At 40.6% G+C, this 17,388-nt stretch overlaps 2 protein-coding genes across 6 annotated transcripts in view; one reads left to right on the top strand and one right to left on the bottom strand.

The window, feature by feature from the left end:
* LOC121998272 (zinc finger CCCH domain-containing protein 7-like) overlaps positions 1-8,312 on the bottom strand; it is a 28,105-nt gene extending 19,793 nt beyond the window's left edge. For 2 of the 5 annotated variants that reach the window (XM_042553115.1, XM_042553113.1), the window contains exons 1-2: positions 7,718-8,312; positions 7,580-7,636 (exon numbers count right to left, since the gene is read on the bottom strand). The gene's annotated coding sequence lies outside the window, so the exon portion shown is untranslated. The remainder of the gene's footprint in view (positions 1-7,579; positions 7,637-7,717) is intronic. The other 3 variants (XM_042553114.1, XM_042553112.1, XM_042553116.1) reach the window with 2 other exon arrangements.
* LOC121995380 (PE-PGRS family protein PE_PGRS26-like) lies at positions 2,923-5,490 on the top strand. The gene is made up of 4 exons (XM_042549132.1): positions 2,923-3,060; positions 3,503-3,560; positions 5,027-5,176; positions 5,231-5,490. Exons 1-4 carry the CDS (start codon positions 2,923-2,925, stop codon positions 5,488-5,490), a joined length of 606 nt encoding a protein of 201 aa, XP_042405066.1.
* Positions 8,313-17,388: the final 9,076 nt, after the last annotated feature.

Here is a 17,388-nt window from a genome sequence, read left to right as displayed (position 1 = left end):
CTAAGGAACGCGATCGATAATCGCTTTCGTTGGACAATTCACTATCAATTCGCAAATTATAAATACAAAGATAAGTACAATAAGATTATAATTTAAGTGCTATAAACAAAAATTATACCGACGACTTAAGGATTTGGAGAGTCGTGTTTTTGGTCGTCGGAGTTGCGTTGCAGAGTTGTAGAGTCATCTTTGAAGCAGTGCACAAGAGAGTGATCATCAAAATTGAGTTGTGTTATGTCCTCTGCTCGAACATGCTTTTATAAGTTGTTAAAAGCGCCTCTCAGTATCCAAGGTGCCTCCAGCTGTGATTTTTATCCCTTGCGCTTTGGTTGCGATAAGATGCGTGAACTACGTTGTTTATCCCTCTGAAGAAGCCTTCCAAGAGCTCTAAGACACCTCCAATGCTCCAGGGCGCTTTCCATGCACTCCAGGGTGCCTCCCCATGGCAAAAACCTTATCCCCAAGGTTTATCTGCGCGAGGGCGCCTCCGACCCTATCCAGGGTGCCTTCCATTGGATCCAAGACGTCTTCGAGAAGCTTTGAGGTGCCTCGAGTAGGGGTGAGCAAAAATTTGATTAAACCGAAAAAATCGACTGACCGATCAAATTTAAAAATTTGGTTCAATCTATTCGGAAATTCGGTTTTTTTCTTTTAAAAAATCAGTTATATCGGTTTGGTTTTAGAAATCATTATTCGGTTTAATCGAACAAACTAAAATAATATAAATCAGAATTTAAAAATTCAACCCTATATAAAATATTAGAAATCCTAAATCCCGAATCTATGCCACCGCCGCACTACAGAGTCCATCCACACTTTTTTTCTCCTTTCTCTACATCCCTCAACTACGCATCCCCTCCACGCTGCTCGATCACTTCCGTCCCGTCGTTCTCTCCTCCGACGTCGGTGAGCCTTGATCCCCTCTCGTGATCTCCTACTGTCGCTCTCTCACAGTCAGGCCTTCAAGGCCTCAACCCTCCTCAGTCCTCACGTCGCTCTCTTACAGTCGGGCCCTCAAGGCCTCAACCCTCCTCACGTTACTCTCGCCTCTCTCACAATCAAGGTCTTGCCTTTCGCCATGAACCTTGAATCTCCACGTTGAGCGATAGTAACTAGTAAATGCTTTCTGTTGCTACTTTTGTTCTTGTATTTTGTTGTTTGTTTGTTCTTGGGTTAGAGGCATAGCTTCTGTTCAAAAGAGAGGAGAAAAGCATGACACTTAAGACTGTCATTGTATTGCTTTTGGCCAAGCATAGCTTCTGTTCAGATTCGGATTCACAACTCACAAGAGTGATTTACTAGAGTCCATTTCTCCCAAGCCCTATCTTCCTCATCCTCACACCACAAATAGCAGGGACCACCAACTAGTGTCGGTAAGTAGTGATTCTATCTTCTCAATATTTTATAGTAATCTTTGCATTGATCAACATTGTTTAGATATCCTGATAAGTATCATCATGCTTTTAGTTTCATATTTGTCTTTTGATTTTAGTCAATTATATTTTGAATAGTCTTATCAATTATCACACCTTGCAATATTTTGAACAACGTTCTGTAATCAGTATTTATCTAATGTCAATGCAAAGAGATTTAGCAAATATGGATATTGATAATAGTTGTTCGGTACCACAATCTAATACCGGTCCTTCAGTGGAAACAAAAACTGCTGGAAATTATAAAGGAAAGATAACCAAGAGGAAAACAATGAAACCAAGAAGTGCAGTTTTGAATCATTTTGTAAAGTTTACTAATGCTGAATCAGAGATAAAAGCTAAATGCAAATATTGTGATAAAGTTTTTTTTGTGATCCATACAAGAATGAAACTACAAGTTTGAGATCTCATATCACCTCATGTAAAAAACACCCTCATGTTGTTGAAACAACTCAAGCACAGTTAAGTTTGCAAGCAAGTTCAAGAAAGGGTGAGGTGTCTCTGACTTCTTGGAAATTTGATCAAGATGCATCTAGAAAAACATTAGCTAAAATGATTATAATGGATAACTCCCTTTCAAATTTGTAGAAAGAGAAGGATTTAAAGCATTTATGGCCATGGTATATCCGAAATTCCGAATTCCTTCAAGATGGACGGTTGCACGTGATTGTATTGAATTATATACAGTTGATAGGGAAAAATTGAAAAATTTATTATAAGATTCAGCACAAAGAGTTTGTTTGACCACTGATTCATGGACATCTATTCAAAAAACTGACTATATGTGTTTAACAGCTCATTTTATTGATACAAATTGGAATTTGCAGAAAAGAATTCTCAATTTTTGTCCGATTATAAGTCATAAAGGTGAGGCTATTAGTCTAGCCATTGAAAATTGCTTGAAGGGCTGGGGAATTAATAAAATTTTTACTATTACAGTTGATAATGCAAGTTCAAATAATGTTGCTATCAATAGTTTCAAAAAACAAAACAAAAAAGATAATTAATTGGGATTCTACTATTTTAAAGGGAGAATATGTTCATATGAGATATGTAGCTTATATAATCAATTTGTTTGTTGTTGATGGCTTAAAAGACATAAATCATTTTGTGATGAGGGTGAGGAATACGATTAAATATGTTAAACAATCTCCCACTACATTAAGCAAGTTTACAGAATGTGCAGAGATTGAAAAAATTGAAAGTAAGAACTCATTATGTTTAGATGTCAGTCGCTGCGGTCCAAAGGTGAGTAATCTACCAATCTCCCTCATAAAGGTATGGAATATAAAAAAATGCGAGCTACCAGTATCTATCAGCATATCAGCAGATAAGGCATAAATGGAAATCGTATCGCGGAAAACGGATTCGTCGGCCCGCTGCGTATCCTCTATGGTAATCGCGTGTATCCGTCCAGTCTCTGGCGGAGGTGGGGGTGGTAGCGCTACCAGCACCGGTTGCATCTGAGCAGGAGCCGGCCACTGAGGCGATGCTGGATACGGGGCCAGAGGTGGAAGAGAGGACTGCGACTGATAGTGTACAGGTAGCTGGGACTACGTCTGGTACTGAACCAGCGGCTGGGGGTGCAGATATTAGGCTAGGGGCTGAGGCTGTAGCTGATACTGGGGTCTCACGATAGCACTCTGTGGTACCATGAGGGCACTGGGGTGCTCCTATCCATACATGTCATAAGCAACAACTGCAGGGGGAGATATCCTCTGCTAGCGATGCGAAGATTAGGATCTCCGCCCTCCTCGATGAGTCCCAGACTCACTAAGCTGAACTCCATGACCAAAAACTTCGAAAGCAATATGCTGAGCCTTCATCAAACAATCTCGGCTCAGGTGGCAGTTTGCAATAATAGCAAACTGAATGTCCCAAGGAGCAGGCTGACGTGATGTGGTCTCTGGACCCACATCTGGTGCAGCGAATGTCGCTGGCGGGTTGTTTTCGGGTCTGCTGAGGAGGCCGGAAACGTCCTGATGAAGACCGCCTCGACTTCTGAGGCTGACCAAATGCCCCAAAAGTTGCTTGACCTCTCCGACTACAATTACTCTGTTGTTGTGTAGCCTGTGGCTACTGGATCTGTCCAGATGTCTGTTCCGTCTGTTTCTTTTTCTTATCCGGGTACGCTATCTGGTGAGCTGACTCTATCATCAGGACTCTGTCCAGAGCCTCTATGTAAGATGAGTTCCCAAAACCGGCAAGCTTTACTTGCAGATGTCCATCCAGTCCCTAGATAAACTGAAGCATGCGGGATCTATCCTCAGCAACTAATTCTGAACAAAATCTGGCCAACCGATTAAACTCCGCATTGTACTCTGTCACCGAGCGGTTGTTTTATCGCAGACTCGGAAAATCCTGACGGTGAGTCATCTGATATACCCGTGGGAAGTAACGGCTCTCAAAAGTCTCTCTGAATCTGGCCCAGGTGATGTTCTGCTCGCCTATGATGGAACGCTGCGAAGCCCATCAGGTGTCGGCCTCATCCCGTAAATGGAAAGCAGCTAGCTTTGCTTTCTCCCACTCGGAGCAAGCCATATAGAAGAAGGTCCGCTCTATGGTCTCTATCCAAGACTGGGCCACACTCGAATCAATCTCTCCTCGGAAGAGTGTGAATCAGTGTTGCACGGATACGGATACGGGTATCGTATTGGATACGACACGGATACGGGGATACGAAAAATTTTAAAAATATAGGACACGATACGGCTAGGATACGACGATTATTAAAAAATAAAAAATATTATATATATATATATATATATCGTATTAAAAATTAAAAATCCTTTAATAGAAAATCATGTTCATATTAGGTCAACCATAATATCCATTACAAACAAAAAGTAAACATAACAAAATGCAATACACTAAATACATCTTAAATAAACAAGTAAAACTGTAAAAAAAAATCAAACATCCATATCGGGTAGAAATAACAATTAAGAAATAAGAAGCAACGCAGGGGACTGGGGAGCCTATTGTTAAACTTACCAGAAATCGTACCAAAAGCAAAAACAAATTCGTGATCTCAAAAGAAAAAACAAAAAACTAAACTTACCACTTTACCAGAAAGAGGGCAGCGACGGGAGACAGTGGATTGTTGCGAGCAGCAGGCGACGACGCGACGCGACGCGACGCCTGGCTTTTGCAAGCAGCGGCGGCGACGCTGGCTTGAGCAGAGAGGCGACGCTGGCCGCTGGGCTTCTGCGAGCAGCGACGAAGACGAAAGCGCAGGGGAGATGGTCGCGTCTCGCGACGTGAAACAATTTGTCGCGATGGAGAAAAGGAATCGGGAGTGGGGAGAGTAATTTAGGATTTTTTTTGTCATTTTAATAAGTAGTCCTCATAATTTTATTATTTTTCATTTTTACCCTCGAAATTTTTAATTTTGTTACAATTGTGCCCAAACGTGTCCGGAAACGTGTCTCATCCGTGTCCTAGCCGTGTCTGGCTGGTCAAACTTGGAAAAAGTCAACGACACGGTTTTTGCCGTGTCCGACACGCGTATTTGCGTGTCGTGTCCGTGTCCGTGTCGTGTCCGTGTCCGACACACCCAAAATTTTTTTTTTAGGGGTGTCCGTGCTACATAGGTGTGAATCGACTCTTCATCAACTCTGTCAATGCTGGGATCCGAGCTCGTGTCGCGACAATATCAGTCAAGTGGGTAGGGATCGACGCGGGAATTGGCGGAATCCCTGGAGCTGGTGCTACAGGTGGTACCGCTGGATATACCGCGGGAGGTACTCCGGGTGCTGCTGCATAAACTGGAACATATACCACTAGTGGTACTGCAGAGTCGATATGGGTGGCCGCGGCTGGAGGTACGGTAGGTGGTGGTACCGGAAATGGAGCAACTGATACCGCTGGTGCGGGTGCTGGATACACTGTAGGCACTGGGGGCACGGGTGCCGCTAGTGCCGGGTACACAGTAGGTCCAGGTGGCGGTGGTGCCGGGTACGCCGCAGGCTCTGCTAGTGGAGGTATCGAGTTTGCCACGGGTGGTACAGTGTGTACGATATGGGTGGGTACCTCCAACGAAGCCATCGGAGTCTGAGAGCCCGACGCACCCGTAGTATCTTGAGTCTGTCCCTGACCGACAGGCTCAAACCCAGTAGGGATCTCTGGCGAGTCTGTTGCCAGAGATTCCAAAGTCCTCTTACGTGGCCATCCAGCACCACGACTCGCAGTTACTCGTGTAGATCTCCTCATATATGTTAAGTTATAACTCAGATATTACTACAAGTAACAAAAATTTTAAAATTACCTTCTTACCTATTTGCTGTCAGGAGATGTTCCATCGCTGTCCAGTCCCCATTTTATAACCTCGAAATTCCATACGAGAAAATCGACGGAAACCCGTACAAATTCAAAAAATAAATACCCAAGTTAACTAGCAAACTTAGGCTAACTCTCAAATCCAGAACACGAAAAGCAGGTATCACAACCCGCTCTGATACCAAATAAATTGGTATCAGATTATTTCGAAAATCTAACACACAAAACTTGACTCGCCACAATAAAAATACGAAAAACCAAGCATCAGAAAATTAGCTCTGATACCAAATAAATTGTCACACCCCGGGAGTAGTCCCTGCCAGAAGAAATTTCGACAACATCTCCCCTGTATGGGTGACAATCTGAAACTTCCTACAACATACTCATCCTCGGCCAACACTGCCGGAACGATATATATATGATAACATACCACGCAGTTTAATAGTCTCCTGATATAGGAATGATAAATGCAAACTGAAATATATAGGAGAAAAACTGTACTAACCAGGACCTGGTGTATGGATAATAAACCGAGAGGTATAAAAATCCTGTATGCATGTCAAACATATTCATTCACCAAATATACAGCATATAAGTGCAGCAAACACAAGCAATCAATGCATCAATGCGTATGATGCCAATGATATATCCTGGTCACCCCTACTGCCAGTCAGCCGTCTCACACACGATGGTGAGACCGAGTGGATAGGGCTATGACAACCGTACACTCTGCCATCACTGCTACCGAGTGGACGGGATGTTGTCGGAGTACACCTATCCTCCTTACCCCAAATCATAAGTAGGGGAGCTCAATGCTCTCATCTCCCTGAGCCAATCCAGAGGAGGGATCCCTGCCGGCTACCACGCTACGTCACACTACCCATGAGCGGACCGACGGAGTCAAATAGAGCAAAACTGTCTGTCGGCTACCACGCTGCATCACCAGACCAGCGAGCCTAACAAAGCAGAACTGTCTGCCGGCTACCACACTGAGTCACCGGACCAGCGGAACCTAACAGCAGAACTACCACACATTTGCCTGACATACCACTAACCCATGAATGATGGTGTGTGCAGATTTATATAACTGGCAATGTACTCAACAATAATGGAGCCGACTATCGCACAGCATGCAATCATGCGAGATGGTGCATGACACTAAGCATGGAAATATCCTGATCCAGTCCATCTCTACATAATGTGTACCATAGGATAAATAGATCCAATCAATGGTCTAAGTACACAGGGCAGATATGGTATAAAAACCTAGGTCCTGAACATAATAAGGCATGGTTATGTCACTACCCCTATAAGCATATATAATCAAGTGGACACTAACATGAAATGCAAAACAGGTAAGCAAAAACAAGCATGTAACAGGTATCCGGTAGTGACAAACCAATGTAGATATAAAACATAATCATTACTACTTGTTAAAAATTACTATGCATATCAAATGACATCAAAATGGATAAGTCAAGGTACCCGCCTCCAATAGAAAGGTCCAATCTGGTCCAAATCTGACGTCGAGATGCTCGTCTCGCGTCAAAGTTGTGTCGCCAATATATATACATTTTTTATTTAGCTACAACTCAAATGAATAGCTAAATAAAATCCTTATGAACAATTTAGGGAAAAACTTTAAACCATAAACCTCAACCTACCTAAATTAAATCCAACGGTTAATTAGGGTTAGTTACCTAATTCCCAATCAACACATTAAATTAATAATCCAAACCTAAATCAATTATACTAATTATGAAGTCCATCTCATAGATTCATTATCTAAATTCAACTAATTAGGAATCCTTACAGTAATATACCAAAATCTACATTTACATCACTGTTGTAGTTAAAAGGATCATTACCTGACCTTCTTCTCCGGCGATGACAGCAAGTAACAGTGGCTGGAGCTGGTGAAGCTGCTGTCCACCAAACCATATACGCTAAATTAGCAATCCCACACCCAACCAGGTACCCAAATCAACCATTCCACATCCACTTACCTAAATCAGTAGTCAGGGCTGGTGATTTCCTCGAACTTGGCCGCAAGGAGCGTGAGGGAAGCTTAGCTCCGTGAGTGTGAGCAAAGACAGGGGGTGAGGTCAGTAGCAGATCCACACCGAAGAGGAAAAGGTTCCGCAAATCTGCTGAAGGGGCGGCGATGGACCTCCCTGAGGGAACCGTCGCCGCTCTGCTCAGATCAGCAAGCAAGGTGAAAAGTTTGCCGGCGACTCCTCCCTTCTGGTGACGGCCGCCCCCGGCAGCGGTTGTTTCCGCAGCGATCGAGTGGAAGGCAGTGTGTACGCGAGACTAGGGCACGGGCGACTGCGGCTAGGGCACAGCAAGAACGGCAACGCCACTGCTCCGGCGAGGGGAAACGCAGCGCAGATGTCGATCGGCGCAAGGAGGAGATGGCGCGATGCTGCTCGGCGCGATTTGGGGATCTCCGCGGCAAGGAAATATGGGGCGAGGAAAACAGTGGAGATCGGGAGAGGAGAGAGCGACGCGAGGAAAGGGATCGCTTGGGTTTTGTCCGCTCGGGGAGAAGAAGGTCGCGTGCGGCGCCGGTTAGGAGCGGCACGGGTTCGGCGTGGGAGAAGAAAAATAAAATAAAAAGAAAAAAAAAATTCCTCGCTTAAATAAGTATTTTACAGATTTTTCCGAGATCCAATTTTTATCTCCGTAAATTTATCATACAAGTTCCGAAAAATTTATAGAAAATTTCTAAAAATTTCAGAAAATTCTCTTATGATTATTCGTCCTTTTTCGATATTTTACACATTTTATTTGTGTATAAAAACTATAAGAAAAAAATAGAGTCTCAATATAATACTTCAACATGCATTCCATCTATTTCAGAATCAATTAATGATAATGCTTCAACAATATGAATCAAATGGATTTAAAAAGACAGTTTATCATTGAGAAGTGTAAGAAACAAAAAACTCAAGTTTTTGGTGATGATAATATGTCATAATTAGATAAGTATCTTAATGAAATAGTTAAAAAGTATTGTGATAATTTTAACATTTTTGGGTGGTGGAAGCAAAATTATCACAAATTTTCTATACTTGCTCAAATTGCTCGTGATGTGTTAACTGTTCCAATATCAACATGCATTCCATCTATTTCAAAATCAATTGATGACAATGCTTCAACAATATGAGTCAAATGGATTTAAAAAGACAGTTTATCATTGAGAAGTGTAAGAAACAAAAAGCTCAAGTTTTTTGTGATGACAATATGTCATAATTAGATAAGTATCTTAATGAAATAGTTGAAAAGTATTGTGATAATTTTGACATTTTGAGGTGGTGGAAGCAAAATTATCACAAATTTTCTATACTTGCTCAAATTGCTCGTGATGTGTTAGTTATTCCAATATCAACAGTTGCTTTAGAATATGCTTTCAGTACTGGTGGTCGGGTACTTGATTATTTTAGAAGTTCATTGACTCCTAATGTGGTAGAAAGTCTTATTTGTACTAAGATTGACTTCGGTTAAGTTTGAAACCACTCAACATTGAAGAAATTTTAGAGGATGTGGAAAAAATTGAAAGCGCTAAATTTTTCCTTTTAAAGAAAAATAGAATTAGATTTTTATTTATAATTATAAACTTATAAAGTATTTATTTATTTAACTTATATTTTTTTTTGTTAGAATTTTCAAAAATTATATTGGATTCATCTTAGTATTTATTTATTTAACTTATATTTTTTTGTTAGAATTTTCAAAAATTATATTGGATTCATCTTAATACCGACGCATGGATGAATGACATAATAATTAATGGTATGTTATGCCTACTATGATAATATGATGTCAGTTCATTTGTTTTTCATGATTTGCAATTTGCACATCTATGTTCGTATTGCAATGTAATATTTAATTTCCTAATTGAATCCCATATTTTGTCTACTAAATCTCATATTGTAATCTCATATTCAATTCCATATTTTACCTATTGAATGTCTTTTTCCTATGGTTCTATGTTTTATTTTGGAGGAAGTTGTTGGTAGATAAAATGTTAAAGTGTATTCTTTTTTTTCCTAAAAGAGAATTGTCTTTTTTTTTTTGTTTAGTTATAATTAAACTTGTAAGTAGGAGAAAGTTCCTTTATCTAGATTATATTAATACCCCTTCTCAATTTAGCTTGCTTACCATTAGACTACCAACACAAATTCAAGATGCTTTTCTTTTTATGTGTTCATTTCTTTAGAGAAATATACGTATCATCTCCGATTGCTTATGATATTGAAGGAGTGAAGGTCAACCCCTCCAACGCTGCTCAATTCAAGTTGGATAAAAGACTTTCTTCTGATAAGAAAAGTGTAATCTATGTTGACTTGGCTTTTGGGAACATAACAAGTTGTGGAGACTAATTTTTTTATTTTTGCATAATGTGAGTTTGATTTCTTTATCATGACTCTAATTATCTGGTAAATTTAATAATATTCAGACATGTTACTGTTTTCTCAGTTTATTATTAAAATAATATTATTTTATTTTTTCTTGATTATAAATTTTTGTATTTGATTGATTAGGGAAAAATTATACAAGATTTTTAAAAAGTGTAATTTTGATCATTTTAAAATTGAAGATATAATATCCTCTCATCCATCTCTAAATGTATTTATATATAAAGATGATGATATTTATGTTCTCCGTTTGCAAATCCATCACGAACAAGGAAATTTGTAATGCAAAATGAATCAGGAACCATCTTATGTGCTTTAAAATGTCTAATTCATTTAAGGCTTCATAGAATTTTAGAAAAAATTACCACTTTTTTGTGAAGTGGTGTGTATTCTGTCAATTTTATAATTTTTTAATAAAATGTATGATTTTACATTTTGATACCACAAGAAAACATAACAAACTTTAATTAAAATATCCATGGGAAATAGAAAGTAGGAGTGCCAATGAATAACATATATAACGTATTAATCTATTTATGAGTTTTTTTTAAAAAAAATAAATTAAGTTATTTCGGTTAAAAATTGAATTAATCGTTATTATATTGGTTATGTTATTTCAAGTTTTTTTAAAAAATTTTGGTCGGTTCGGTTAGTTTGGAAAAAAATTTGTTTGTTTGGTTTTCGATCTATTTGGTTTGGTCAGTTCGATTTTGACTGAATGCTCAGCCCTAGCATCGAGCATTGTTCACCCAAAGCTGACTTGTGTTTCAACTCCTGTGAAACACGTTAGTCTAAATACACAAAGATATCCTACAAAACAAAGTTAGCATAACAAATAATATGAAAATAAATTGTTGACATTCTTCGAACTGTCCGATTATGACTTTCGAATTTCTCAAAAATCCTAGGTCGAACTGACACCTACTATTCTTTCAACAAGGAATGTGTCCTCACCTACTCCTTTTAGGAGAGTTTACTTTTTGTCAAACCTGTCCTCTAGACCATTTAGGTTTTTGCTTAGCATCCGAGACTTCAGGGCTTTCACATAGTGTTCTCAACCCTAGGATTTCCTATCTAGTATCTGCGACCCCAGGACTTTCACCTAATGTCCTTGATCCTAGGATTTTGCTCGACGTCCTCGACCTGCCAAGATTTTGTCCAGTTCCATGGATAAGGATTTCATTGCCTAATCTCAACTAGGACTTTCCACCTGCTTAGTGTCCACTAGTACTTCTTTGCCCAGCTTTAACTAGGACTTTCACTTGTTGATCCCCGGGTAGCTTCTGGAGTATGCAAACTGATTGTTGAGGCTAGTGTTCGACACTATCTCCGTAAACGATATTGCTCCGCTACGGTGCATAACAGATTGTTGCAATTCGTTCCCAAGATACAACGACGACGAACGTCTCGGAATCGTAGCACTCCGACTTCCGAGACCAGCGAACCTTTTAGTAGACTTCTTGGACTCTTGAATGCACAAGATGAGATGAATGCTTGAGGAAGAGAAGAGAGGATTGAGTGAGTATTCCATCATCTGGAGGGTTCTATTTATACTGTAAGAAGAGGTTGAGTGTCCTTTGGGTGAGTGGATGTGTTCCTTGGGCTGGATCGATCTAGATCATCTATTCTGAAGGGTTGTAACCCTTCACCAAGCCCACTTCAATCTCATCCATCAAATCTGAGGAGTTGTGACCCTCAGATCCCGCCTATTGTTATCGGCCATCGGATCTGAGGCCGTCAGATCAAGTCTCATCCCAGGCCGTCAGATCGTTACTCTTTGCGATCCAACGCTCTAGATCGCATCACAAGCGATCCATCATACCTATTTGATCAACGTTGATCAGTGCAAAGTCGCCTACAAAGCGCCCTTTGCGCACGTGCGCACATGGTGCGCCTACAAAGCGCCCATTGCGCACGTGGCGGGTGGCGGGCTCACAGGTGCGAGCACCTGCTCGCCCTTGGCTAAGGGGTCATCTGTCCTTTTATTTTTGTGTTAACTCCATTAACACATCTTCATTAATAAGTAGAGAATACACATCGAGAATTTCCGATGTGGGACTATTCTCCCATGAACTTATTAATGAATAATAAATGTTATTTTGGGCTGACTTTAAACATTAATTTCTCATTCACCCTTAATCAGTTTTGAGCAAATTAATAGTCTAAATCTATCTACGCGAATCGTAGATTTCAATTTTGAAGTCAATTACGACTTTCAACAATTGATGGCTTCCTTCTTCTAAATCGTTTTGGTCCATTTAAGGCCCCAATATCCAACAATCCCCCACGTGAATGGAAATTAATGCAATGCGTGTATGCATGCTGACATTTTGCAAGAGTCCAATCGATAAGTCACTGCATCAGGAGAGGTAGCTTGTGGCTTTGAACCTTCCGTAGTGAAATGCTATCGAGTATACTAGGCTGAACAGTGAACGTGATGTCTTGAACTGCTCAGCTGTTGGTGTATACTCAGACAATAACACCCACACAGAGATCTATCTCACCTACTTTAGGTTCTCATGGTTGGTTCCGTTTCGGCCATGGATACCATCTTGGATTCATGAGTGTTTCATTGAAGCGGTCTATCTTCACACTCACATAGGTGACACTTCTATCAAGAGTATCCTATCATACTCCACCTTATCAGGTATAGAAGTCACTAAAAGCATAAGCTTAACCTCACTACATGAGGTAGGACAACACAAATTCATCTTAGGATTGGGATAGAGATAAACTATCTAATATGCTGGACCACAACTTCTGTAACTTCGTTGTCCCATTGAACCAAGATCTTGGGATCTCCAGTCAACAAGGTTGGGTTACCGCTACAGTCATTTTTAGTTGTAGATTTTTAATCTCATTCCTCTTGATGAGCAGTATACTTGATCTCGACTCAACCCCTTCGTTAGAGGATCTGCCAAATTATCTTTGGACTTAACATAGTCGATTGCAATCACTCCATTCGAGATCAACTGCCTAATGGTATTATGTCTACGACGTATATGTCGTGACTTCCCATTATACATATTACTCTGTGCCCTTCCAATCGCCGATTGACTATCACAGTGGATTAGTACGGCAGGCACATGTTTCACCCACTAGAATATCTTCCAAGAAATTCCAGCCATTCAACTTCCTCAGTTGCTTTGTCTAGTGCTATAAACTCGGATTCCATAGTTGACCGAGCAATGCAAGTCTGCTTAGTGGATTTCCAAGATCCGCTCCCCACCGATCATGAATACATATCCACTAGTGGATTTGGAATCTTTTGTATCTGATATCCAATTAGCATCACAATATCCTTCCAACACAGCGGGATATTTTCCATAATGTAATCCATAGTTCATAGTATATTTCAAATATCTGAGAACTCGCATCAATGCTTTCCAATGGGTGTCGTTTGGATTACTCGTAAAACGACTCAGTTTGTTGACCGTACAGGCAATATCCGGATGTGTGCAGTTTGTGAGATACATCAAACTGCCTATTATCCGAGAATATTCCATCTGCGATATGGTCTCACCATGGTTTTTCGCTAAGTGTTGACTTAGATCCATAGGTGTTTTCACTGTAGAGAGATCGTACGCATCGAATTTTTTCAATACAGATTCTACATAATGGGATTGTGTTAAAACTATCCCTTCTGATGTCCTGAGAATTTTAATTCCAAATATAACATCTGCTTGACCCATATCTTTCATATCAAAATGTATGGTCAACATTTTCTTTGTAGTCATGATTACATCATGATTACTGCCCATTATTAGCATGTCGTCTACGTATAGACAGACAATTACATAGCCTTCAGGTGTGTTTTTGACATAAATGCATTTGTCACATTCATTTATTCTGAATTCGTTTGACAGCATTACTTTGTCAAATTTTTCGTGCCATTGTTTAGGTGCTTGCTTAAGTCCGTACAACGACTTAACAAGTCAACACACCTTTTTCTCATTTCCAGGAGCCATGAACCCTTCGGGTTGCTCCATATAAATTTCTTCTTCCAACTCACCATTTAAGAACGCAGTCTTAACATCCATTTGATGTATTTCAAGGTCATACAGTGCTGCAATGGCTATTAGCACTCGTATGGACGTAATCCTTGTCACCGGTGAGTATGTATCGAAGTAATTAAGGCCTTCCTCTTGCTTATACCCCTTGGCTACAAGTCTGGCCTTATACTTGTCTATTGATCCATCAGCTTTATACTTACGTTTTAGTATCCACTTACAACCTAATGGTTTATTACGAGAAGGAAGATCTACTAATTCCCAAGTATGATTATTCATGATAGACTCAATTTCACTATTGACAGCTTCTTTCCATATTGGAGCATCGGGTCTAGAGAGAGCTTCACTTAATGTTCTTGGTTCCATTTCTGACATGAAAGTCATGAAATCTGGCCCGAACGATTTCTCAACTCTAGCCCGTTTGCTGCGACGTGGCTCTTCACTTTGATCGTCAATAGTCCTTTTATAACAGCTAAGTTCGGTAACGTCATTTTTGTTTGAACTTCCGTTGTTATCACTTTCAACGTTTCCCTTTTTATTTGGGAATACGTTTTCAAAGAATATTCGAGATTCTATGGTTGTTCCCACATGTATATCCGGAATGTCTGATTTGTGAACTAGGAAGCGATATGCACTACTATTATGGGCATATCAACAAATATCGCATCGAGCGTTTTAGATCCGATCTTTACTTGCTTTGGTTTAGGTACTTGACCTTTGCCAAGCACCCCACACTTTCGGTATTTGTACGATGGCTCATGGCCTTTCCATAGTTCATATGGGGTTTTATCATTTTCTTATGAGGGTCTTTGTTGAGAATGTGATTTGCCGATAATATTGCTTCCCCACACAAGTTTTGGTAAGCTTGAATTTATCAACAAGGCATTCATCATTTCTTTTAGTGTCCGATTTTTACGTTCGGCAACACCGTTTGATTGAGGTGAGTAAGGCGCCGTTGTTTGATGGATAATGCCAGATTCTGTACAAAATTCATCAAACGGTGCACCATATTCTCCACCTCTATCGCTTCGAATTATTTTAATTCGTTTGTCAAGTTGGTTTTCAACTTCTGTTTTAGAGGTTCTGAACGCCTCTAGGGCTTCGTCTTTACTTCTTAAAAGAAAGACATAACAGAACTTTGTGCAGTCATCGATAAAAGTAATAAAATATTTTTTACCTCCTCTAGTTTGCACAAATTTCAAGTTACATAGATCACTATGTATTAACTCTAGAGGAGTTGTTGTCCTTTCCACCGAATGAAAAGGTAGTTTCATCATTTTCGCTTCTACGCACACTTCACATTTGTGTGTTCCGTCAACATTGACGTTTGGTATTTAATTTGACGAGACGTTTGAGAGTATTATTATTCACATGTCCGAGTCGATCATGCCATAAATTAAAACACTCAACAACATAGCTGGAAGCATTTATTTTATTACCATCAAAATTTCGGAGTACAGGCATTACAACCATTTTGAATAGACCCTTTTCTAGGTACCCCTTTCCTACGAAGACACCATTCTTCGTAAGTACAAAGTTGTCTGACTGGAACACTAGCCTAAATCCGGCCTTGACCAATGCCGCTCCAGAAACTAAGTTCTTACTGATGTCGGGAACATGGAGTACATCAATGAGTGTTAGCTCCTTTCCGGACGTCATCTTCAGAACAACCTTTCCGAGTCCAATAATTGGCGACGTCGTGGAATTACCCATATAGAGCTTCCTGCCATTTATCGGAGTATACTTGGAGAACACCGCCTTATCGGAACAGATATGACGAGTTGCTCCAGTATCAATGAACCACTGCTTCGAGTTGGTATCCACCAAGTTGGCTTCAAATACAACCGCAGTGAGATCCAAGTCCTCAAGAGAGGTTGCGACATGATTCGCAACATCCTTTGGCTCCTTGGTTGGCTTCTTTGGGCGTCTGCAGTCCTTGGATAGGTGTCCTGCCTTTCCACAGTTGTAGCAGGAGCCTTTGAGCTTCTTTGCTTGAGCCTTCTTTTTGAACTGCTTCCACTTTTTGGCGTTCGGCTCGACCAGGTTAGACATTTCGTCTACAGTCCGCTTGGTTCCTCTAGAGTCGGATAACTTTCGATTATCCTCCTCTATTCGTAGCCTCAGGATCAGGTCTTGCAGCCCTATCTCCTTTTGCTTGTGCTTTAGGTAATTCTTGAAATCCTTCTATGACGGAGGGAGCTTCTCAATTACCGCAGCAACTGCGAATGTCTCGTTCAGCTTCATGCCTTCGGCGTCCAGATCATGCAGTATTAATTGCATATCTTGGACTTGAGATGAGACGCTTTTTTAGTCCACCATCTTGAAATCCAAAAATCGACCGACGATGAATTTCTTCAATCCAGCATTTTCGGTCTTGTATTTCTTCTCAAGGGATTCCCACAAAGATTTCGCCGTTTCCAGAGAACAATATACGTTATATAACGTGTTGTCCAAGGCGTTGAGTATATAATTGCAGCACAGAAAATCTCCATGAGACCACGCATCGCTAGCAGCCTTACTACCTTCCGTAGCGGCTGGCGTGTCTTCGTGCAAAAACCGTACAAGGTTTAGCGTTGTTAGATAAAACAACATCTTCTGCTGCCATCTTTTGAAATCGGTTCCGGTGAATTTCTCCGGCTTTTCTCCGTGCGGAATGGTTGTCGGAATGGCGGTCGGAACGACGGTCGGAACGGCCGTCGGAATGTCGTTGGTAGCCATATCAGTTTGCAGGAAATATCGTTTACGACTGTTGATCCCCGGGTAGCTTCTGGAGTATGCAAATTGATCGTCGAGGCTAGTGTTCGACACTATCTCCGTAAACGATATTGCTCCGCTACGGTGCTTAACGGATTGTTGCAATTCGTTCCCAAGATACAACGACGACGAACGTCTCGGAATCGTAGCACTCCGACTTCCGAGACCAGCGAACCTTTTAGTAGACTTCTTGGACTCTTGAATGCACAAGATGAGATGAATGCTTGAGGAAGAGAAGAGAGGATTGAGTGAGTATTCCATCATCTGGAGGGTTCTATTTATACTGTAAGAAGAGGTTGAGTGTCCTTTGGGTGAGTGGATGTGTTTTTTGGGCTGGATCGATCTAGATCATCTATTCTGAAGGGTTGTAACCCTTCACCAAGCCCACTTCAATCTCATCCATCAGATCTGAGGAGTTGTGACCCTCAGATCCCGCCTATTGTCATCGACCATCGGATCTGGATCCATTGATTCGATGCTTCAGATCAAGTC

This window comes from Zingiber officinale, chromosome 6A, assembly GCF_018446385.1.
Source record: "Zingiber officinale cultivar Zhangliang chromosome 6A, Zo_v1.1, whole genome shotgun sequence".
NCBI classification, from domain to species: domain Eukaryota; kingdom Viridiplantae; phylum Streptophyta; class Magnoliopsida; order Zingiberales; family Zingiberaceae; genus Zingiber; species Zingiber officinale.
This window is presented reverse-complemented; position numbering and strand designations above follow the sequence as displayed.

What these genes read in the sequence shown, in the direction of transcription:
- LOC121995380 (XM_042549132.1), top strand. Translation starts at nt 2,923, where the DNA reads ATGCTGGATACGGGGCCAGAGGTGGAAGAGAGGACTGCGACTGATAGT. An exon ending in AGGCTGTAGCTGATACTGGG is followed by an intron (nt 3,061 to 3,502) that starts GTCTCACGATAG and finishes GTTGTTGTGTAG; the next exon opens with CCTGTGGCTACTGGATCTGT. An exon ending in CGCTGGATATACCGCGGGAG is followed by an intron (nt 5,177 to 5,230) that starts GTACTCCGGGTG and finishes GTGGTACTGCAG; the next exon opens with AGTCGATATGGGTGGCCGCG.